This window comes from Rhinoderma darwinii, chromosome 3 (assembly GCF_050947455.1).
Source record: "Rhinoderma darwinii isolate aRhiDar2 chromosome 3, aRhiDar2.hap1, whole genome shotgun sequence".
NCBI lineage: Eukaryota > Metazoa > Chordata > Amphibia > Anura > Rhinodermatidae > Rhinoderma > Rhinoderma darwinii.
This window is the reverse complement of record NC_134689.1, coordinates 333,207,259-333,230,719: the sequence shown is the minus strand read 5'-3', so window position 1 is coordinate 333,230,719 and position 23,461 is coordinate 333,207,259. Positions and strand designations below refer to the sequence as shown.

The following is a 23,461-nucleotide window of genomic DNA, read 5'->3' as shown; positions in this document are numbered from 1 at the left end:
ATCAAATACTTATTTCCTTCACTGTATGTAGTATGAACTGACATTTGTCTTGTACCCTTTTTTTTTTTTTAGCAGTGATTTATCAGGACTTTAGTACAGGTTTGTGAGTTAATATATTTCATTTTGTTCAGACGTTCTACTAGTTCAGTTTCATTGTTATTTCACACGGTTTTCCTTCCTTGGTGAAGATTTTTGAACCATTTAACAATTTTATTTTCTCTATAGCAAATTAAGTTCCCCTTTTTCAATTGTCTTCTATCAATACTCCTCATTATAAGTTTTGGGGCTATTAGAGGTACCAAGCAGTGTTTCGCCAATCTTGCTTTTCTAGAAAAAATACATATATTTTGCTCTTAGTTAATACTTATTGAGACCAAAAAAAATGTACCACCATAAATCTGGCTTTCAAAAACGCAAGAAAAAAAGAGAGCGTGAAGAAGAGGAAAAGATAAAGAAAAAAGTGATACTGGACTACTTTAAGAAGCCACAATCCAACCAGGGAAGTGATGTTGAAATCCAAGAATTACCTGAACTACACATAGAAGCTTCTCATCAAATACTTGCGCAAACGGCATCATCCAGCCAGGTGGCTGCGCCTGCAAGCATTTCGTCAGTTATGGAAGAAGAGAATGCTACTTCTAGCAATATGTCAACTTTTGCAGTGACAGAAGAAGCTGTAGAGACACCATGTTCCTGCACTATGTCCACGGTGGCATCGACTGTACAAGAAATTACCGGAGCATGAACATTCCGCACAGCACAGAAAGCACTACTGGAGTTGGAGAACACTCCAAAAGTCCATAGGCGGTCATGGTGTTGACTTCGAGATGCAAAGAAGTTTAGCGAAGGAAGTGGATAAGTTTATGGCTCTTCTAGAAAGACTCTTGGACGTGACACTGCATTTGGCTTCACGCAACATGGCATTCAGGGGAACAACGCAAAGAATTGGAGAAATCCATAATGGCAATTTCCTTGGAACGTTGGAAATCCTGTCACGATATGACAATTTACTACGCGAGCATTTAGAAAAAGTCAAGGCCAGTCAAGAAAAGGGAAAGAAACTTCCAGCTCATTATCTCTCCTGGGCCACACAAAATGAATTTATAAATATTTGTGGAAAACATGTACTGGATGCCATACTACTAGAAAGGAAAGAAGCGATTTATTTTTCTGTAGTTTGTGATGCTACACCAGATATTTCACACACCGAACAGAATGTTATAGTTGTAAGATATGTTTACAGAGAGCCTCAAAAAAGAAGTTGGCATATTCAAGAAAGGTTCTTGGAATTTTTTGATTTTTTCCAGAAGACTGGTGAAGAAATTGCTGAAATGATTATCTCAAGATTGAGTGAACATGCCATTGACCTCAAAGACTGCAGAGGTCAGGGATATGACAATGGTGCAAACATGTCCGGCAGGATTAAAGGTGTAAGAGCCAGAATCCAGGAGAGATATCCAACAGCTATATTTTGTCCCTGCGCTGCCCATTCGTTAAACCTTGTGGGTGTACACGCTGCCGCAAGCTGCCCTGAAATGAAGACATTTTTTGGAAGTGTAAACAGGCTATACATTCTGTTTAGCAGCAGCCCTGAGAGATGGAACACACTGCTTGAAGAAGTTGGAAGGTCTTTGCATGGTCTAAGTGACACCAGGTGGAGTTCAAGAATAGAGGCTGTGCGTCCAATTGCTCAGAAACTCCCAAGCGTTCTGAAGGCTCTGGAAAAAGTTCTTGCTTCCAAAAAACTTACAAGTGATGCACACTCAGACGCTCAAGGTCTCCATGACTATTTTTCATCTTTCCGGTCAGTAGTTTTAGCAACATTCTGGATAAAAGTGCTTACCAGTTTTGAGCAGAGAAACAAAATTCTTCAATCAAGATCTATTTCCATGGAAATTGGAGCCGCCAACATTAAAGCCCTCTCGGAAGAAATGAAACTTCTTCGGGAAAAGTGGCCTGCTCTACTCTCTGAAGCCAAATCTGTAGCTGATTGTATGGAGATTCCAAAGGAGCTACTGAATTCTCAGCAATTGCGCCAAAGGAAGTCAAAGCACCATGATGCCATAAATCCTGAAGATCATTTTAAAGCTAATGTCTTCCTTGTGGCAATGGACACAATCATTTCTGATCTTCATCAGCGCTTCAAATCAATGGAAGATGTATGCAAATTATTCGCTCCAATCCTTAAACTGAGAACAATGAGTGAAGAAGACTTGGTGACATCCACTGAAGAATTGATCTCCGCATACCCTGATGACTTCACATCATCTTTACTCTGTGAACTGCAACATCTCCGTAAAGTGTATTGCGCTACATTCCCCGAAAACTTGGGTCCACTAGATTTGCTAAACTCTATCTATGAACTAGAGCTTCAGGGAATATTTGGAGAGGTGTGTATTGCTCTTCGGATTTTCACCACCCTCCCACTTTCAGTAGCGGAAGGAGAAAGGGCATTTAGCAAACTTTCATTGGTCAAGAACTATCTGCGTTCTACAATGAGCGAGCAACGTTTAAACAGCCTAGCAATTCTTTCCATTGAACATGGGCTTGCCAGACAGCTCAATTATAAAGACCTTATTAAAGATTTTGCAAATCAGAAAGTTAGAAGATTGTCTGATCTACAAATCTAAATTTGCTCTTATTTTTGCTCTGAGCCAAGCATGAAACAATCCTCATCTATCACAGCTAAAACAGCGCAATAGCTATTTGCGCAATAGGTAAGTATATGATTAATGATGTTTAAATGTAAAATAAGAATGTTTGCCCCCTTTTGCTGCTTTTCTTTGTTATTGATAGTAATATTGTTTATATTTATGCTCAATCTGTAAAACCGTTTGCACTATTCTGTTTGTTAGTTATATGTTAATGTGACTGAAGCACTTTATCATTTTATATTTGTTATATATGTTGTCCGTTAAACTTTTTTTCTTATGTTAACGTTTGGTGGTTCTTAATTTTTTGGAATGATGTTTCACTTGCACTATAGTATTGAATCGAATTACCATATTTGGTCAAAAGATTTAACTGAATGACTCTAAATTTAAAAAACAAAACAAAAAAAAAAAACATTTGTTCACCAGAATAGGTAAAAAGTTTTAGAAGCATTCAACAAATAAACAGACCACAAATAAGATGATGTAATTTTGTACATCTTAAAAAGGCACTATTAAAAATTTGCAGAGTACGGGAACAATTAATACAAACAACCTTTGAACAGCCTAAGGGTTTGTAGACATGCCTATGGATTCATTAAATGGACCCAGAGGCCGTATGTGCGGCATAATATTCTCAGATAGACATATAGTGGAGCTCGTTATATTTTATTTTACAGGAGTCAATGAGAAAAAGGAAAAACGCCATGTGCCTCAGTGTACAAATTGAGACATGGCGGTACAGTATCAGCTCTTAGAATTCTATTAGCTCCATATTATAGATCTACAACATTAGGATCTTAGGCAGCTAAATTTACTATTGTTAGATACATATAGGGTTATTGAGAAATTTGAAATGAGTTAGAGTAGAGTAGGGCCCTGCCAAAAGAGTCTACCTTGTCGTGGTGGCAGGCTTCAAAATCTTTTGGCCAAATAAAAAGTTATTAGTTATGTATCACACACAGAGCGTGATATGGTGTTGGGCGGAGTACCGTTAACGGGCAGTACCACGGTAGGGGGGCCCCGAAAATTTAGCTGTAGGGGGCCCTGAAATTCCTGATGGCGGCCCTGTCCATATATGTAAAGTGACGTCAGGGTCGGAATCCCTGGTCAGGGCGTTGCCGACGCTCCGGTCGTGTACTCCGGCTTTGCAAAGCTTCTGACATCACTTTACGTATATGGATATCAGGAACAGCGCCATAGTCCCTGGGCAGAGCGCTAGTAGAAGGCTCCAGCCCTGGGAAAGCTCCAGACGTCACTACCATTCATGGACAGTGACTTCAGGAGTTTCCCCTGGGCCATTGCCCGGGCGACGTATCCCGCTGTATGCCATACAGTGGGATACAGTTTGGCTAAATATATCAAAATCCAGAGCATTAACCGGTCACTGCCTGCTCCATGGTCTCGTTCACTGTAATTGACATCAGCACCAAAATTAGTTAATGCGTATAACGTACAAACGTGAGTGCCACACTTTCCGTTGCCCGGCCACGGTAATGGAGGGTGGGGGGCCTCAGATATCTTGGCTGTACGGGGCCCAGAAATTCCTGATGGCAGCCCTGTATAGACAATGACGTCGGAACGGAATCCCTGGCAAGATTATTGCCGACACTCTGGCCGGGGATTCTGCTTCTGGAGAAGCCCCTGATTTCACTATCCATATACCCTTAAATGCGCTATGTACAAGGAGGGGGCTGTAGCGCTATTTACAAGGGGGGTGTGGCCCTACCTACAAAAGGGGGCTGTGCGGCAGTATCTCCTAAAGGGAGAGTGTAGCAGTATCTACTAGGGGGGAATGTGGCACTATCTACTAGGGGGGAGTGTGGCAATATCTACAATGTGGGGTGGCACTATCTAATATCGGGGAGTGTGGTACTATCTATAAGAGATGTGGGGGACACCATTTACAAGTGGGAGCTGTGTGGAAGTATCTACAATTGTGGGTGTGTGGCGCTATCTACAGAGGGGACTGTGTGGCACTATGTACAAGGGGAGGTGTATTGCACTATCTGCAAGAAGTGGTTGTTCATTATCTCACCATATAGTCTCTTTAGCCTCAGTTATACAATCTGTTTTAGTTAGGCACACTGACTTCTTTCATTTATTTCCTTTTAATTTATTGTCATGTTAACTAACTTTTCTAACTATATTGCTTGGAAATTTAGAAATGGTTTTATACTCGACATACAAAAATGATTTTGAAAAAAAATTACACCTCATTGATTGGTAGAGAAAGCAAACATGGCGAGGGGAGGAAGATCTCAGGGAAGAAGTTCGGGAGGGGGGGGGGGACTTTGCCCCGGGTGCTGAAGAACCTAGCTATGCCTCTGCATTCAGGATCCTTAGCTGGATAATTCTAGGTAGGTTGTTCCAATATTGCTCAGGCATGGTGTGTCCAGTGAAACAGACTAATATACCTGGTGATTGACATGGATAGGCTGGGGATGGATTTGGGAGTACGCGCTGGCCCTATAAGATGCAGGAAGTGAGCACGCGCCTGCCCTATAGTCAGACACAGCAACACAAGAAAGTGCACATGCATGGCAGTGGGGAGATACAGGAACCGTACATGGTGTACCAAAGGTACACCTGGCAATTGTACCTCCCATCTTTCAAATATCACAAAGAGGGACAACCCTTTTTTATTTTAAGCCACACCCCTAATCCCACCAAATCCCCACCCATACACACCCGCTTCAGCCCACACAGAATCATGCTCCCATGGTGTCTCCCACACAGTATAATGCCAAATACCTGCCCCCATACAGTATAATGCCCCAATAGATGCACCCATACAGTATGAAGCCAACACAGATACCCCCATACGGTATAAAGCCCACACAGATTCTTCCATGCAGTATAATGCCCAAACAAATTCCCCCATAGGGCAGAATTCCCCTAGCTGCCTCCATGCAGCATAATGCCCCCATAGGTGCCCCATACAGTATAATGACCACACAGATGACCCCATACAGTATAATGCCCTAAAGTTTCATCCATACTGCTTAATGCCCCCATACAGTATAATGCCCTATAGTTTCCCCCATACTGCTTAATGCCCCCATACAGCATAATTCCCTTATAGCTGCCACCATACAGTATAATGCCCCATAGCTGCCCCATATGGCTTAATCCCCCATACAGCATAATGCCCCCTTAGCTGCCCTTATATAGTATAATACTCCCAAAGATGACCTAGTGCCAGTGCCTGTGTAGATAGTGCCACAGTGCCCATGATGTAGATAGTCCCCATGTAGATAATGCCCATGTATAGTGCCACAGTATCCAAGTTGATAGGGCCACAACCCCCTTGAAGATAGCGCCACCCCCTGTAGATATCGCCAACGCCCCCACCCTGCAGATAGCGCCATTGGGACTCCCGCTAGGAGCAGAATCCAAAGCCAGAGCATAGGCCAGGGATTACGCTCCTAGAGAGAAGCCCTGATGTCACTCTCCATATATGGACAGTGACGTCAGTGGCTACTCCATGGCCGGAGATTCCACTCCAGGGGAAGCCCCTGACATCAATTAAGGTAGCGCTGTGCCCAGGGAGTCCTCAGCGAGCAGAGGAGCTCCCTTTGTTCTTCCGCTATGAACTAATTCTGAAGAAGGGAGCTGATTCCCTGCTTCAGCATTGGGTTCAACTTTATCTGCGTCCTAAGGATGCAGATACAGTTGACAGCGAAACATAGCCCCGGCCGCCCGGCATGGTTGGGAGGTATAGTTACAGTATTTTATAACATTGAGGTAAGGATTTTTCACAGCAGCAATTCTTGTTCACTGAAGTAGAATGTGTCCACAAGATGCTAAGGAACCCTACTAGATGGAGAAGTCGACAGACCATAATGGTTACTGGTGGTAAGTGGGAGCACAAAAACATCTGTGCTTCAATAAATCCTAGGCATATGTAATACATTTTAGCTTAAATATTTACTGATTTCCTCAAGCCCATGATAGCACCAACTGGTGGTGCCATCATGTGATAGGAAGAAATAAAAAAGTGTGCGATGGCCGGCTATTAAGGGGTGGGGAAGGCCTTTTTTTTAAACTAGCACTTTAGAACACGCCTAAGATAGTTAGAATATTTTTATATTAGACATAGTGCTATACTCCATATGTAGTACATAAGAAAAGATACCGGTAGTTACATTTCCTCCTACCCATGACAAGTCTGTCATAGGTAAGGGGAAAAGGTGCGGAATGGCCGGCTATTAAGGGGTGGAGGAGGCCGGATTTTTTATTTTGTAACTGAGACCACAGACCATGTCTAAGATATTTAGAATATTTTTATATTACACATAGAGATGTGCTCTATATGTAGTAATAAGAAAAGCTACCGGTAATTACATTTCCTCCTACTTATGACAAGTCTGTCATAGGTGAGGGGAAAAGGTGCGAAATGGCCGACTATTAGGGAGTGAAGGAGGCCATATTTTTCTTTTTTTATTTAACACGGGCTACATTCACACGACAATTAAAAACTGGCCATTAAAGACTGATCAACTGTCAGTTTTTCATGGCCGTTTTGCATCTGTGTGTCTCTAAATTTTCTTCCATACCCAGTCTGTCTGTCCGTTTTTGTTGGCCGTTTGTGTTCTGTTTGCCATCCGTTATTCATGGCCGTAAAAAAAAAGAATCGATTTAATTTGTCAGGTTTTTTTTTGTGCCAACCCCGTGAAATCACCACAGTGCCATGTAGATAGTGCTGCAATGTCCCTGTAGATAGTGCCACAGTGCCCACTGTAAATAATGCCACAGTGACCAGATAATACCACGGTGCCCACATATAAAGTGCCAGTGCCCACATAGTGCCACAGTGCCCATTGTAGATAGTGCCACATTGCCCACATAGTACCACAGTGTCCACATATAAAGTGCCATAGTGCCCACATATAAAGTGCCAGTGCCTACATAATGCCACAGTGCCCATGTAGATAGCACCACAGAGTCCCCTGTAGATAGTGCCACACCACCCATATACGCCCCCTCCCCTGTAGATAGATCCACTGTAGGAGCGGAATCCCTCTGGCCGGAGATTCCTCATAGATGGAGCCCCTGAAGTCTCTGTCCATATATGGACAGTGACGTCAGGAGAGCGTAATCCCTTGCCAGAGCAGACCGGGGATTCCGCTCCAGGACTAACATCTTGACGTCACTGTCCATATATGGATAGTGACGCTGGGGGCTTCTCCAGGAGCGTAATCCCCTGCTAGAGCGGGGTCTAGCCGCTGGGGATTTCGCACCTACAGGGCCCGCTATATACGGGGGATGGGCGGGGTGATTGCTATCTTCAGGCAGGGGGTACTATCTACTTGGAGGAGTGCTAGCTACAACACTGAAGTCTCTGGCCAGAGATCTTGTGATGCTCTTGCCGGGGATTCAATTGTGGAAAGCCCGACATCACTGTCCTTCTATGGACAGTAATGTCAGGGGCTTCCCCGGGCTTAGCGCTCAAAGTAGCACTGTGTGCAGGGAGTCCTTGGCCAGGATCAGTTTTTACCGGCCGTTACAAGGATTGTTTCCTAAAAAACGGCCGGTAAAAACTGATCCATTGACTTCTATGGGAGCCTTCTGGCCGTGACAACTGACAGAAATAGGACATGTCCTATTTTTTGATGGACAATATTCTTACAGTCCCCCTTAGTAGTGCCACACAGCCGCTTGTATATAGTGCCACACAACCCCCCTAGTATATAGTGCCACCCTGCTCCCCCTTGTATATAGTCCACCCTGTAGCCCTTTGTATATAGTGCCACCCAGCTCCCCCCTTGTATATAGTGCCACCCTGCTCCCACACGTGTATATAGTGCCACCCTGCTCCCCCTTGTATATAGTGCCACCACGCTACCCCCTTGTATAAAGAGCCACCCTGCTCCCCCCCCCTTGTATATAGTGCCACCTTGCTCCCCTGCTTGAATATAGTGCAAGTAGAGAAGAGAAGAGATTGATCCAGCGCTGAATTGATTTAAAAGGGAAAAGCACGTCCCATGTTTATTGTAGAAAAAATTAAAATTGGAAAGGAGACGCAGTCCCAAGGCAAAGGTAGGAGATGTATGGGTAAATACCCAAAGCCTACGCGTTTCGAACGCGGTCTGCGTTCTTAGTCATGGCAGGAAGGTGTTGAACGTGTGTCTGGGACTTCACTTATATGCACAGGATATCAGCTGTTGAAATTAGTATGCAAATGCCAGTAATTAGCTCCGGGTAATTAATGAGTAACGAATAACGGAGTGGCAATGCAGGGAATAAATAGAAGAATTTATCTGAATTTGTATATTTTGAACAAAGTAGTTATTTCAACTAAATAAGTAAAATAAATTTGTGTGCAATATTAAACTAAACAAATTCAAATTAAATGTTAAATTTTGGCATATGGTGGAGGAGACCGGGACACACGATCAAGGAAATAAATTTATACTTTATTTACTCAAAAATATACAAAGTACAACAAAATATGAAGACAAAAATTAAAAACATTAAACAGATAGTTGAATGTTGTTAGAAGAGAAGCAATTGAAAAAGATATAACCATATATCATACTGTCAAATATTTGAAAAACTGCATATGACAGAATCACGATGTATGCCTAAAGAATAAACAATTAATGTATTATTGTGTATACACGGGAGAAGGTATCTGAAACATTATACATGAATAATTATAACATATATTAGCATGTCATTTGGACTATTTGGTGTAGAGCATTAGTGTATAGATGAGTTAATTTTTTAGAAATATCCTTTATATACAATTATGCTTGGAGAATGTAAATTGAAATAGGTTGTGAACCATGAGGGATATAGAATTCAAAAGGGGAGCTATAATATAAATATCTGCCGCATAATGGGACACAAAATAAATGAAATACAACAAGCAGATGCACTTGTAAACTACATAAAGATGGGGGAACTTTTATTTGAATATATAAGATAGAATTTGTATGTTGTTCTTGAGGTATAATGTGTCGCAAAATACATATATAATATAAAACGTAGCAACGTATAATAAGTCAGGAACATAAGACATGGGTCTGCTAATATATCATTATATTAACTATTTGTCTGGCATGAGATGCATATAAAATGTAGATCATTGAAAAGATGATATATCGGGTATGTGCACTCAAGCTCAAACGCAGTAATGCTGCTATAAATCGCATAGTGTAAGGAGGGTTCTTGATATTTCTACGAGAATAATAGTAGTTATTGGCCACACAAAGTTGTGGCTACGTGTCACTATAATTTAAATGATATTATTTGAAGCTTACATACATTGTGTGAAAATGCTGCGATGCTGCTGTAAATCACACAATGTAAAAAGAATTCTCAATATTCGTAAGAGAGTAATAGTTGTTATTAGCCACATATAATGCATATACAATATAGAACACAGCAGTGTATAATAAGTCAAGAACATAAGGCATGGATCTACTATCATGATATTAAGTATTTGTCTGGCATGTGATGCATGTAAAATGTAGATCATTAAAAAGATGATATAACGGGTATGAGAACTCAAGGTCAAACGCAGTAATGCTGCTATAGATCGCATAGTGTGAAGAGGGTTCTTGATATTTCTACGAGAATAATAGTAGTTATTGGCCACACAAAGTTGTGGCTACATGTCACTATAATTTAATTGATTTATTTGAAGCTTACATATATTGTGTGAAAATGCTGCGATGCTGCTGTAAATCACATAATGTAAAGAGAATTCTCAATATTCGTAAGAGAGTAATAGTAGTTATTAGCCACATATAATGCATATACAATATAGAACACAGCAGTATATAATAAGTCAAGAACATAAGGCATGGATCTGCTAATATATCATGATATTAGATATTTGTCTGACATGAAATGCATGTAGAATGTAGATCATTGAAAAAAGAATATATCAGGTTTAAGAAACTCAAGGTCAAACGCAGCAATGCTGCTATAAATCGCATAGTGTGAAGAGGGTTCTCGATATTCCTGAGAGAATAATAGTTGTTAATAGCCACACAAAATAATGGCTGCGTGTCAATGTAATTTGAATGATTTATTTAAAGCTTACATATATTATTTGAGAATAATATTTACCACAAGGGTGAGTAAAAACTAATTAATTATCAGAAAATAATAAGTTGTATTAAGGCTATAAAGACAAAAATCACCGACATTGGAAATGTCAATGTAAATATTAATGAGAACAGTAGAGGGCAAATATAGATATTCTCGATATTTAGTAGTGGAACATAAGTTCTTTTTTGAGATTAAGTCCTTGGGGAGAGCGAGTTTCCAGATTATAAATCCAGAAAGCCTCTCGTGTGAGAAGTCGATGTTTAAGATTTCCTCCTCTAATTGTCCCTCTTACTTTTTCAATGGCATAGGTGCTGAAAGTGTTAATATTTCGATTATGGCATGTGATGAAATGCCTTGCTGCATTTGAGATGTTAACAATAGAGGGATTCCTGATGTAACTTAAATGTTCTAAAATGCGAATCTTGAATTTTCTTGTGGTGCACCCTACATATTTAAGTTTGCACGTTGTACATTCAATGATATATACAACATAATCGCTATTACAGTTGATATAAGATTTAATTGTAAAAGTATTAGTTTCTGTAGAATTAGAGTATTGTTTGTTTATTTTGACAAAAGTGCAAACCTTGCAAGGGTTAACACCACATTTAAAAAATCCCTTGTGTGTCAACCAGGATGGTTTGGGAGAATCCATTGTAAGAAGTGATGGGGACAATATATTGCCTAACGTTTGTGCTCGTCTGGAAACTATTCTACAACCGTCTTTCAAAAGTATATCTAATTTAGGATCCTCACATAGCAATGGAATATATTTCAAAACCATGTTTTTGATAATGTTAAATTGTTTATTGAATTGAAGTACAAGAGTTGGAGTATTGCTGTTCATAGTAAAATTAGTTGCGACTGCTTTAGTTTTGTCTGCAAACAATAGGGATTCTCTATTTTTAGTTCCAACTATATTTTTGGCCCTAATTAATGTCCAATCTTTGTACCCTCTAGCACTAAGTCTCTGACATATGGCGGATTCTTCTTTGATATAACCTGTGTGTGAACTACAATTGCGTTTTGCACGCGTTAGCTCACATATGGGAATTGCAGAGATGGTATGAGTAGGATGACAACTAGAGGCGTGCAATATAGTATTGCCTGACACGGGTTTGCGATAAATAACAGATTGGATAGTGTCTCCAGCTTTGCAGGACAATTTAAGATCAAGGAAATTTATGGATGTTGCATCTTGATTTTCAGTAAATCTGAGATTCGATGTGTTGTTGTTAAGGAATGATAGAAATTGCGGTATGGTAGACACATCTCCCTCCCAAATGAACAGGAGATCATCAATGTATCTACCATACCAGTGAATAAATTGGGAGCATGGATTAGTATGGGAGAAGATATGAAACTCTTCCCACCAAGCCATGGTGAGATTGGCAATGGATGGAGAAAATTTTGCCCCCATAGATACGCCCCTTTTTTGTAGGTAGAATTTACCTGCGAAATTAAAGTAATTATGTAACATGAGAAATTGGGCTGTCTCTATCAAAAATGCCTGCAAAGCTGGATCATAGCCACTGTATTTATGTAGATGATAAGTGAGAGCTTCAATGGCAATTGCGTGTGGAATACTAGTGTAGAGGGAAACAACGTCGCAGGATAACCAGGTGAAATTTGGGTACCATATTTTGTTATGAAAAGCCCGTAGGACATCTTTAGTATCCTTAAGGTGTCCTGGTACTCTAGTAACTAGGGGTTGAAGAAAGGTATCCAGCCATTCGGAAGTTCTTTCTGTCAGGGATCCTATACCTGAGACAATTGGACGCATGGGAGGGGGATTGATTCCCTTATGAGTTTTGGGTAGAGCATGTAGTATGGGAACGATGGGGTGTTCTACCAACAGATATTTGTGTTCTTTATCTGAGATAAAACCCTGAACTGAACCTTTATCTATTATTTTTTTAAGGGAAATACTGAATTTTGTAGTTGGATCTTGATGTAGTATGGTATATGTGTCTAAATCATTCAATAATGTCATAATTTGACTAATATAAACATCTTTGTCCATGACTGTAATGCTCCCCCCCTTGTCTGCCATGCGAACAACAATGTCTGAATTGTCCCGTAAGGTTTTAATAGCTTGTTTCTCCAAAACTGATAGATTATGTGAGGATCCTTCAATTTTAAGCCTGCTCCCCCGTCTTGTATATAGTGCCTCACAGCCCCACCAAAAAAAAATATTTTGTACTTACCTTACCCCATTCTTGCGACGGACGGAGCGCTGCACAGGCTCCGGTCAGGACCCATGTGCAGACCTGCGTGATGCATTGACGTCATCATGCCAGCCTGCGCATAGAGTTTTCCCAGCACCTTTTAGGCTGCAGGCCTAAAGTGGCCTGCAGCCTCAGGGCCAATTCTAGATTTCAGCTGCCTGAGGCGAAAATTGAATTGGTCCCCCCCCAGATTTTGATTGACATCCCTGGCTGTTCTACATCACTACCAGCCTCCTCGAACTCTTGCGGATGCCCGTTGCCTTGTATTCCCCTGGCATGCGCGGTGCAGCAACGAAGCCGGGCAGAGTACACCTCGCTGCACGGTGAGTGCCCAAGTAGTAGAAGGCATTAGCGCATCCGAGAAAGTTATATCAGCCAGGGGGATGTCAATCAAACATGGAAAGGTGGGTTTGGAGGCAGGACTATGTGACTCTTCAGGATGGCGGCACCGCCCCATGACCCTTTAATAAGTAATTAGCATATAGTATGAGCCGTTTTAAAAGTTGATTTTATAGATATTGCTGCATCTGAAAAAAACATACATTTGGAAATATTGTCAGGTTATGTATTACCGCATGGTGGCGATTCAAGGATTCTTGGGTTAAAACTACAAGACAGGTTCCCATTAAATATACAATGAATTGAAAACCATTCTTCTGCCCTGCAATTTTGTTATAAATATATCCTATATGGTTACAGCTCCAGAACCATGCTCATACATATATACGGCACAAGACCCAAGCTCAGTACATAAATACAGCACCAGAACAAAGCTCAGTACGTATATACAGCACCAGGACAAAGCTCAGTACATAAATACAGCACCAAAACCAAACTCAGTGCATAAATACAGCCCCAGAACATGCTCTGTACATAAATACAGCCCCAGAACCAAGCTCAGTACATATATACAGTACCAGAGCAATGGACATGTTTCTTTTTTAAACCGTACTAATTACGTATCCAGACCCAAGCTCAGTACATAAATAAAGCACCAGAACAAAGCTCAGTACATATATACAGCCCCAGAACGAAGATCAGTACATATATACAGCACCAGAACAAATACAGCTCAATTTAGTACAACCCCTGCCGTATAGGTTTGTACGGTGTAAAACTACAGCTCCCAGCATGGTCCGAACAATGGTAAGAATATGCTGGGAGATGCTGTTTCACCCAAAAAATCATATCATAATCATACCACCCATGCTCTCGCTGCAGATCATACAATGACTACAGTATTGATTAGAGGCAGAATAAAGATTTACATTAAAGGGACAGTGTCATGATTATTTTTTTAAATTATTTTATGTGTTTTTATTTAATAAAATATTCTATTGACTTTATTTAATTTTTCACACACAAAGTTTTTTATTAACACTTTCTTACTTTACTGGGTCTGCAATATTTTATTTCATCTGTGTATGTGTCTCTTAACAACACATATACAAATGGAATACGGCAGCACAGTGCATAGGACACATGTACTGCGCAGCCGGAGTTCAGAGCCACACAGCAGAGAAGCTGGTTTGTAGGGTGATAGCAGGCGCCATTATGAAGACTACAGGTAAGGTGTATGTGTCTCTCTATCTGTCCCTCTCTCACAGACCCCCGCTCTCGTGACCCGCCCTCAGACCCCCCCCCCCCCCCCCCGGCGGCGCCGCCCACACCTGCTGTAACTGTGTGTGTGTCTCTATGTAGCAGAGCTGAGTGTGTGTGTAGCAGTGCTGTGTGTGTGTCTGTGTGTAGCAACGCTGAGTGTGTGTGTGCAGCAGAGCTGAGTGTGTTTCTGTATGTAGCTGAGTGAGTGTGTGTGTGTGCAGCAGAGCTGAGTGTGTCTGTATGTAGCAGAGCTGAGTGTGTCAGTATGTAGCAGAGCTGAGTGTGTCTGTGTCTGTATGTACAGAGCTGAGTGTGTGTCTGTATGTAGCAGAGCTGAGTGTGTCTGTATGTAGTAGTGCTGAGTGTGTGTGTGTGTGTGTGTGTGTGTGTGCGTCTATAGCAATGCTGAGTGTGTGTGTGTGTGTGTGCAGTAGAGCTAAGTGTGTGTCTGTATGTAGCAGAGCTGAGTGTGTGTGCAGCAGAGCTGAGTGTGTGTCTGTATGAATCAGAGCTGTGTGTGTGTGTGTGTGTGTGTGCGCAGCAGAGCTGAGTGTGTGTCTATGTAGCAGAGTTGAGTGTGTATGTGTGTGCGTGTGTGTGTGTGTGTGTGTGTGTGCAGTAGAGCTAAGTGTGTGTCTGTATGTAGCAGAGCTGAGTGTGAGTGCAGCAGAGCTGAGTGTGTGTCTGTATGAATCAGAGCTGTGTGTGTGTGTGTGTGTGTGGAGCAGAGCTGAGTGTGTGTCAGTATGTAGCAGAGCTGAGTGTGTGTGCAGCAGAGCTGAGTGTGTGTCTGTATGTAGAAGTACTATGTGTGTGCGCTCGCGCAGCAAAGCTGTGTGTGTAGTATGCGCAGCAGAGCTGTGTTCTATTTTTGTGCAGCGGAGTATGCACGGGCGCTCATCCTTCATAGCTCAAACATCGGAAGCAGAACGCCTACAAACATCTGGCCATTGGTTTCAATGGGAAATATGGCGTTCTGTTCCGAGGGGACATTTTTTACGCGACTGTTTTCCAAAAACGGCACGTAAAAAGACGCCCACCGAAAATAAGTGCATATCACTTCTTGGGACGTTTTTGGAGCCATTTTTCATTGACTCTATAGAAAAACAGCTCTAAAAATGCCGCCAAAAACGCGAATTTAATAAAAAAAATGGCTGAAAATCAGGAGCTGTTTTCCCTTTGTTTAGTAAGCGTGTGAACATACCCTTAGCCTTTTGGTGTGTTCTATAGCTTCTCCCAGCTGCCATTTGTACAATCACACCCAAAATGTCAGCCGGACACTGCTTAGCAATTTGAAGACACCTTTTCCAGGCTTGTAGGAGGGGGGTGAGATTCCCTCCCACATTTACGGCAGCTGTGAGTCAGGTTGCTTTGCCTTATTCACCTTGCTGTAATTCTGGGAAGTGCTCCCTCTGGTGGCTAACATAGGAAAACATGTCAAATTATTATTTCATTTTTAATACTTTCCACCATGTGGAAGAAAAAAAGATGCAGAAAAAAACCTTTAAAAATATAATAGAAATAAGTAACTTACTTTAAAAAAAAAAAAAAAAAAAAGATTTAATTCAGGACACATTCCCTTTAAGTTACTCACCAGTGACGTCTCAGATTCTAGTTAGTTTTCTATTTTCTTCTCCATCCAGTTCAGACCTCTATGATGACTTCTCCCAGCCACAACCCATTTCTGCAGTTTTCCACTCAGATCTCTTCAGCTTCTCACTTTTAAAACATTTCTGCACCTGTAAATGAAAACAAAATGCGCAACACCCCTAAATATAATAGCACCATACACCGTGTCCATGCTTATAATAGTACACTGTGTCACACACACATACATACACACACACACACACACACACACACAAACAAACACACCGTGCCCCCTGTAGATTGTGCCCCCATGGCCCCCTGTAGCTAGTGACCCCCATAGAGCATCTGTAGATAGTTCCCTACATAGAACCCCTGTAGATAGCGCCCTACATACAGCCCCCTGTAAAGAGTGCCCCACATGTGGGATCCAGAGCGATAAGGCAATAGTGCTAACCACTGAGCCACCATGCTGCCCCACTTTAAAAACTGCACCCCTCAAAGTATTCAAAACAGAATTTAGAAAGTTTCTTAAACCTTTAGGTGTTACACAAGAATTACACAAGAATTACACAAGCAACGTAGAGGTGAAATTTACAAATGTAATTTTTTTTTACAGGAATTCATATGTGATCAATATTTTTTCTGTAACATAGTGGGGTTTACAAGAAAAATGCAGCTCAATATTTATTGCCCAGATTCTGCAGTTTTTAGAAATATTTCACATGTGGCCATAGTGTGCTAATGTACTGAAGCACAGGCCTCAGAAGCAAAGAAGCACCTACTGGATTTTGGGCCTTCTTTTTATTAGATTATATTTTAGGCCCCATGTCAGGTTTGAAGAGGTCTTATGATGCCAAAACAAAGGAAACACCCCAATAGAGGCCCCAATTTGGATACTATACCCCACAAGGAATTCATCTAGGGGTGTAGTGACCATTTTGACCCCACTGGTGTTTCATAGATTTTATTAGACTTTAGACGTGAAAATGAAAAATTACATTTTTTTCCAATAAGATGGAGTTTTAGCTAAAAAAAGCAAAACAATGTCCATAAGGAATAAAAAAAGAAAAAGACCCCAACATTTGTAAAGCATCTTCTCCAGGGTACGGAAATACCCCATATGTGGTCATAAACTGCTGTTTGGGAACATGGCAGGGCTCAGAAGAGAAGGAGCGCCATTTGGTTTTTGGAGTACATATTTTGCTGGATTCGTTTCTTGGCACCATGTCGTATTTGCTAAGCCCCTGATTGACCAAAACAGTGGAAACACCCAAAAGTGACTCCATTTGGAATACTACACCCCTTGAGGAATTAGTCTAGGGGTGTAATGAGTATTTTTACCCCACAGGTGTTTCATAGATTTTATTAGAATTAAATAGTAAAAAAATAAAAATATATTTTTTTCCAATAAGACTTAGTTTTAGCTCAAAATTAAAAAAATTCTCAACAAATGAAAGGAGAAAAAGCACCCCAACATTTGTAAAGCAATTTCTCCCGAGTACGGCAATATCTGATATGTGGTCATAAACTGCTGTTTGGGCACACAGTAGGGCTCAGGAGGGAAGGAGCACCATTTGGCTTTTGGAGTGCAGATTTTGCTGGATTGGTTTCTGGGTTCTAAAGCCCCTGTGCGACCAAAACAGTGGAAACCCCCGAGAAGTGGCCCCATTTTGTAAACGACACCCCACAAGGTATTCACCTAGGGGTGTAGTGAACATGTTAACCCCACAGGTGTTTTCCAGAAATTAGTGTGCACTCCATGTGGCAGAGTGAAAATGGAAATTTTTCTATTGTTGTTCCCAGCTTGTGCCACCATAACAAGACAGATCTCTAATTATTATGCTGTGTTTCCTGGTTTTAGAAACATACACCCTACATGTGGCCCTAATCTTTTGCCTCGACATTCGACATGGCTCAGGAGTGAAAGAGTACCATGCGAAATTGAAGCCTAATTTGGCAATTTACAAAGTATTAGTTCACAATTGCAGAGGCTCTGATGTAAAATAATAAAAGAAACCCCTGAGAAGTGACCCCATTTTGGAAATGACAGGTCCCCGCCATTACAGCAGGGTGTCAGCTGTAACATACAGCTGACACCTGGGGATGATGGCACAGACTCAGCTTCTGAGCCCGTGTCATCCATTTGTCGTAAGTATACGACAAATTGCGGGAAGCACCGCCTTTCCATGAAGTATACTTACAAATGTCGGGAAGGGGTTAATGAGAATACTGTTGTGTTTCATAGTGTTGCTGGATCTTTCAACTGAATAAGCTGCCATAAGGTAAAATATTGTGCCATGTGTCTAATAGGAGCGATCAAAAAATACAGCAGACTTACAGTTATGAGTCCGGTATATTTATGAGAAGAGTGCTTTTTAAAATTTAGATTATGCCGTACTGATTTTTTATTTTTTTTGCCTTCCTGATACTTTCAGTATACTCCATCTGAAACACAGAAAGAAGAGGCCGTACTGCAGACAAAAGAACAGAATAAGGGGAGGCCTCCATGACTGAAATAGATGGGAGGGGTTACGAGTTGGATTGGCCTATGGGGGTTGGGGGATAAGCTAGTAGGAGGGCTAGTAAGAAAAGGGGTGGGGGGAAGTAAGGGGATGTACCTTTTCCTGTGCTTTCTGTCCCTCTCTTCGCCAGAACGCTGAAGCAGGAACATGTCCTTCCCCTCCTCTGCTTCTATGGCGTCTGATGCTAAAGTGCTGCAGCAGCTGCTGGCCGCAGCTGCTTCCAGGGAGCCGGGTTGGCTGCAGCGGGAGAATGCGGCGCTGATCATCAGCTGATGTCCGGGACTCATCGGAGGCTCAGGGTGCAGGCCGGGAGCGCTCCCCCGCAGCATCAGCTCCTTCGATGCAGGAGCTGCCGGAGGTGAGAACGCGTTGCTCGCAGGGGACAGGGAGCGGGCGAGGAGAGCCTGTCTCCCCGACGACGCCGGATGCAGCCGGCACTTCCGGTGCGAAGCGCACCACGAGGCGTTCGCGACCTCCGGCTCGGCTGAGTCCGGCGGTGATCCCGCGGGCACGGCGCTGCAGGAGTAGCCCCTCTGTGGACCCTTCAGGCAGGGCTGCGGTGCAGACGCCTGCTGCTCCGCGGGCTGGTCCTGGGAGGAATCCCAGAACGCGGCTGTGCCCGGCGGCGACGTCCACAAGACGGAGGCCTTCACTTCCGGCCACCCCTCCTCCTTCGTCCAGACGGGGAAGAAGTTTATCGGCGGCCCTGCATGGCGAGGTTCCAGCCAGAGGGCCGGCTGGATCAGACGAGGAGATGACAGTCGGCGAGGGTGTCGGTGATCGACGTCTGCAGTCAGTGGTGTGCGTGCCAGACAATGGGCACCAAGGGGCCGGTGTTTCAGCACAGCAGAGAGGAGTCGAGTGCCGCCAGGATGATGTGGTGTCCCATCCTCAAGTCCCTTCCAGGAGCTGGAATTCCCCGTGCACACATTGTTAATGCGGACAACGCCACAGCGGGACCGGAGCATTGGATGATGGTGAGCGGCGGGCCTCTGCACGTGGACATGCGGGTCCGGTTGATGGGTACACAGCCCCTGGGCAGCTTGGTGAGTTGACTCCTACATTACCTTTTCCTGCGTTATTAATGTCGGGTGTCGGGGCGGATGTAGTTGGGGCAGGGTGTTCTGGAGTTCCTGCGTCGCAAGCGCGTGGGGATAGGGATAATCTGGCGGACTTAGTGGGTTGCTTAAAAGAGTTAGTGGGGCGGTTAGGGGGGGGGCCACGTCCCCCGGGCAGGCGGTTGCGTCCCCAGTTGCGGTTTGGACTGGTCAACATACTAGCGCCCCAATCCTGGGTACGGGAGTTATATCACCTGGGGAGGTGGGGGATGCGGTAGCGGTCTCGGTGCAGACGGAGTCGCCGAAGGAGGTGAATAGGGTGCGTTTAGATGATCGTGCGCAGGGGGTGAGGTTTATGTGTGTTACGAGGGCCCGTTGGGAGCCCATTTGAAACAGGAGGTTAGAGAGCATATTTGGAAAGACGAGTACGTTGAGATTTTTTCCCTTCTGTCTTTGGAAAAGTTTAATTTGGATAAGGTTAAGCGCGACGAAACTAAGAAGGATGAGGAGGAGAAGAGACGGTATCGGTTAATCCCGAAAACATTCGTCAATTGGTTGCAGGCTTTCACAATATTGGCGAGTGTTATTGGACAATTGCTCGGCGCTGTTTTGCTGCTTAGACGCGGTAGGGGAGGCTCATAGGGTTTATGGGGGTCAGGCGTGGCTCTGGTACGAAGAACAATTTAGTCAGCGAAAGGCAGTGCGGCCAAACATCCGGTGGGACCACAAGGACATAGCCCTGTGGTTGAAGGTAACTGCGTTGTACAAGCAGGGTCAGTCCTTTCCCGGGAGCGGGGCGGGAACCTCTGCTCAGGCAGGGCAGGCATTGGGCTCCAAGCTTGGAACATGTTGGCAATTCAATGAAGGCCAATTTAAATTCAGAGCCACATGTAAGTTTAAGCATGTCTGTTCCCATTGTAGCGGTCAGTCCCATGGGGCGGCAAAATGCTTTAAAAAAGGGCGACGACAAGGGGGAACAAGTGGGTCCTCTGGTCATGGGGGTGACGCCAGTGATGGTCAGAAAGATGGCCCCCTATCTAAGTAGATACCCCGACAAGGAAGGTGCGTTGCTGTTTAGTTCAGGTTTTAGTTTGGGTTTTATTATTCCGCCGCCTTACGCGGTCCCTTTTACGCAGCGCAACTTGCGGTCGGCTTATCAGCATGCAGGGGTAGTATCAGAAAAGCTTAAGAAAGAAGTGGAGCTGGGCAGAATGGCGGGCCCTTTCACGTCGGTTCCGGTGCCGGATTTGGTAGTGTCACTCTTGGGCGTGGTGCCAAAACGGGAACTGAACAAGTTCCGTCTGATACACCACTTGTCGTTTCCAAAAGGGTTGTCGGTTAACGATGGGATAGATCCTGACTTGTGTTCGGTCGTCTATACGTCATTTGATGCGGCGGTAGAGCTGGTGCGCGGGTACGGACGGGGGGCTTTGATGGCAAAGACTGACATCGAGGCAGCTTTTCGTTTGCTGCTGGTGCACCCTGACAGCCAGCGGCTTTTGGGGTGTTACTGGAACGGGGGATATTTTGTTGATCGTTGTCTGCCAATGGGCTGTTCTGTGTCGTGTGCATATTTCGAGGTTTTTAGCTCCTTTTTAGAGTGGGTTGTTAGGAGTGTTGCAGGAGTGAATTCGGTTATACATTATCTTGACGACTTTTTGTGTGTCGGTCCGGCGGGTTCGAGAATGTGCGCGAACTTGCTGGAGACGGTTACGTGGGTGTCCCGGGAATTTGGGGTTCCTTTAGCGGCTGATAAAACGGAAGGTCCGACGTCATCCATTTGTTTTTTGGGGATTGCTATAGATTCGGTGGAAATGGAGTGTAGATTGCCGGAGGATAAGCTGGTGGCTTTGCGGTTGGAGGTGGACAGAGCGTGTCGTCTTAAAAAGATCACGTTACGGGAGTTGCAGTCGCTGTTTGGGAAGTTAAATTTTGCCTGCCGCATCATGCCGATGGGTAGGGTGTTTTGCCGTCGGCTGTCAGCTGCGACGGCAGGGGTTAAGGAGCCGCATCATTTTATTAGGTTGGTTGCTGATCACCGAGAGGATTTGCAAGTATGGCTTCATTTCCTGGCTACCTACAATGGGCGCTCCTTATGGATGTCTCAGGCGTTGAATATTTTCGATATGGAGTTGTTCACTGATGCGTCGGGGGCGGTGGGTTTCGGAGCGTTCTTTAGAGGTCAGTGGTGTGCGGGCACGTGGCCGGCCTCGTGGGTGGAGGGGGGTTTGACGTGCAACTTGGCCCTGCTCGAACTATTTCCCATCGTGGTGGCTGTCACCATTTGGGGGGATAGGTTCCGGGACAAAAAAGTTTGTTTTCATTGCGACAATATGGGGGTTGTTATGTCAATAAATAATGTGTCGGCGTCGTCTCCTCCGGTTATTCGCTTGTTAAGAAAGTTGGTGCTCACTTGTCTGCAGTTGAATGCGTGGGTAGTGGCGGTGCATGTACCGGGGGTGGAAAATTGTATCGCTGACGCACTTTCTCGCTCACAGTGGGGTCGTTTTCGTCAGCTGGTGCCGGACGTGGACTTGACTGGGATGGACTGTCCCAGTCATCTTTGGGAGCTGGTGTACGGGCTGCCGGTGCCTTGATTGAACGATCCCTAGCCAGATCGACGTGGGCAGCATATTCCGCGGGATGGCGTCAGTGGGATGAGTGGATTAGGTCCCTGGGGGATGTGGTGTCTGACAATGACAGGATACTTGTGTTGCTGTTTTGGCTGGGGGAGGCTTTTTCTGCAGGGTTGCACGGTTGCCAAGGTCAATCGCTTTATGGCGGCCATTGCTTTTGGTTTGAAGCTCCGGGGATTGGTGGACGTCACAAAGCATTTCTTGGTGAGCCAAGTATTGCGGGGTTTGAGAAAGGGTGTGGTGGTAAGGGACAGAAGGCGTCCAGTGTCATTTCAGTTGCTTTGTGAGTTGGGTGAGGTGGTGTGGCAGGTGTGTAAATCACCTTCTGAAAGTAAGCTGTTTCGTTTGGCTTTTTCTTTAGCCTTTTTCGGGGCTTTCCAGGTGGGGGAGCTGGTGTCCCCTAGTGCGTCTACGCCGGGTGGTGTGAGGCAGGATGATGTGGATGTGTATGAGGATAGAGTGGAGATAGTGCTTCGTTATTCCAAAACTGATCAAATGGGTAGGGGAAGGAGGTTGGTGTTGTTCGCTTTGCCAGGGAACGCGGTATGTCCGGTTTCCTGCCTCAGGGAGTTCTCGGCGGGCGCAGTTATTTCGGATTCCCCGTTACTTCGGCATTCGGACGGTACTTTCCTGTCGCGTTTTCAGTTTGTGGCAGTGTTTAGAAAATGTTTGGTGGCGTGTCAGGTGCGGGCGGAACAGTACTCGTCTCATTCCTTTCGGATAGGAGCGGTGACGGAAGCTGTAAGGTGGGGTTTGGACGACGCCGGGGTGCAGCGTATCGGGCGCTGGAAGTCAGCGCGCTTTCGCTCGTATGTTCGTCCTCATATGCTGTAATTTGTGTATTTCTGCATTACTGATCTGGGTGTGTGCGTTCCCGCCTGTGATGTGGTGTTGTGTGCAAGGGTGAATGGTGTGTGAGTATGTTTTTCTTTGTTTTGCAGGCCCTCCTCCTTGTTTGGTGTGGATCATGGGGCATTCGTATGTGTACTGGGGTGCCATACGGGCGGATGTACGGCCCGACGGCAGACAGCTCAGGATTCAGCGGGACACAGCAATTTTGCGATGGATGGGTTTCTGTGGTATGACCTGGGGCAGGGTGTTACAGCAGTT

At 44.1% G+C, this 23,461-nt stretch overlaps 2 protein-coding genes across 2 annotated transcripts; both read left to right on the top strand.

The window, feature by feature from the left end:
* Positions 1–827: 827 nt before the first annotated feature.
* Positions 828–2,630, top strand: LOC142750482 (zinc finger MYM-type protein 1-like). Its single transcript, XM_075859485.1, has one exon. It carries the CDS (start codon positions 828–830, stop codon positions 2,628–2,630), a length of 1,803 nt encoding a protein of 600 aa, XP_075715600.1.
* A 19,781-nt stretch (positions 2,631–22,411) lies between these two features.
* On the top strand, positions 22,412–23,185 carry LOC142750481 (uncharacterized). The gene has a single exon (XM_075859484.1). It carries the CDS (start codon positions 22,412–22,414, stop codon positions 23,183–23,185), a length of 774 nt encoding a protein of 257 aa, XP_075715599.1.
* Positions 23,186–23,461: the final 276 nt, after the last annotated feature.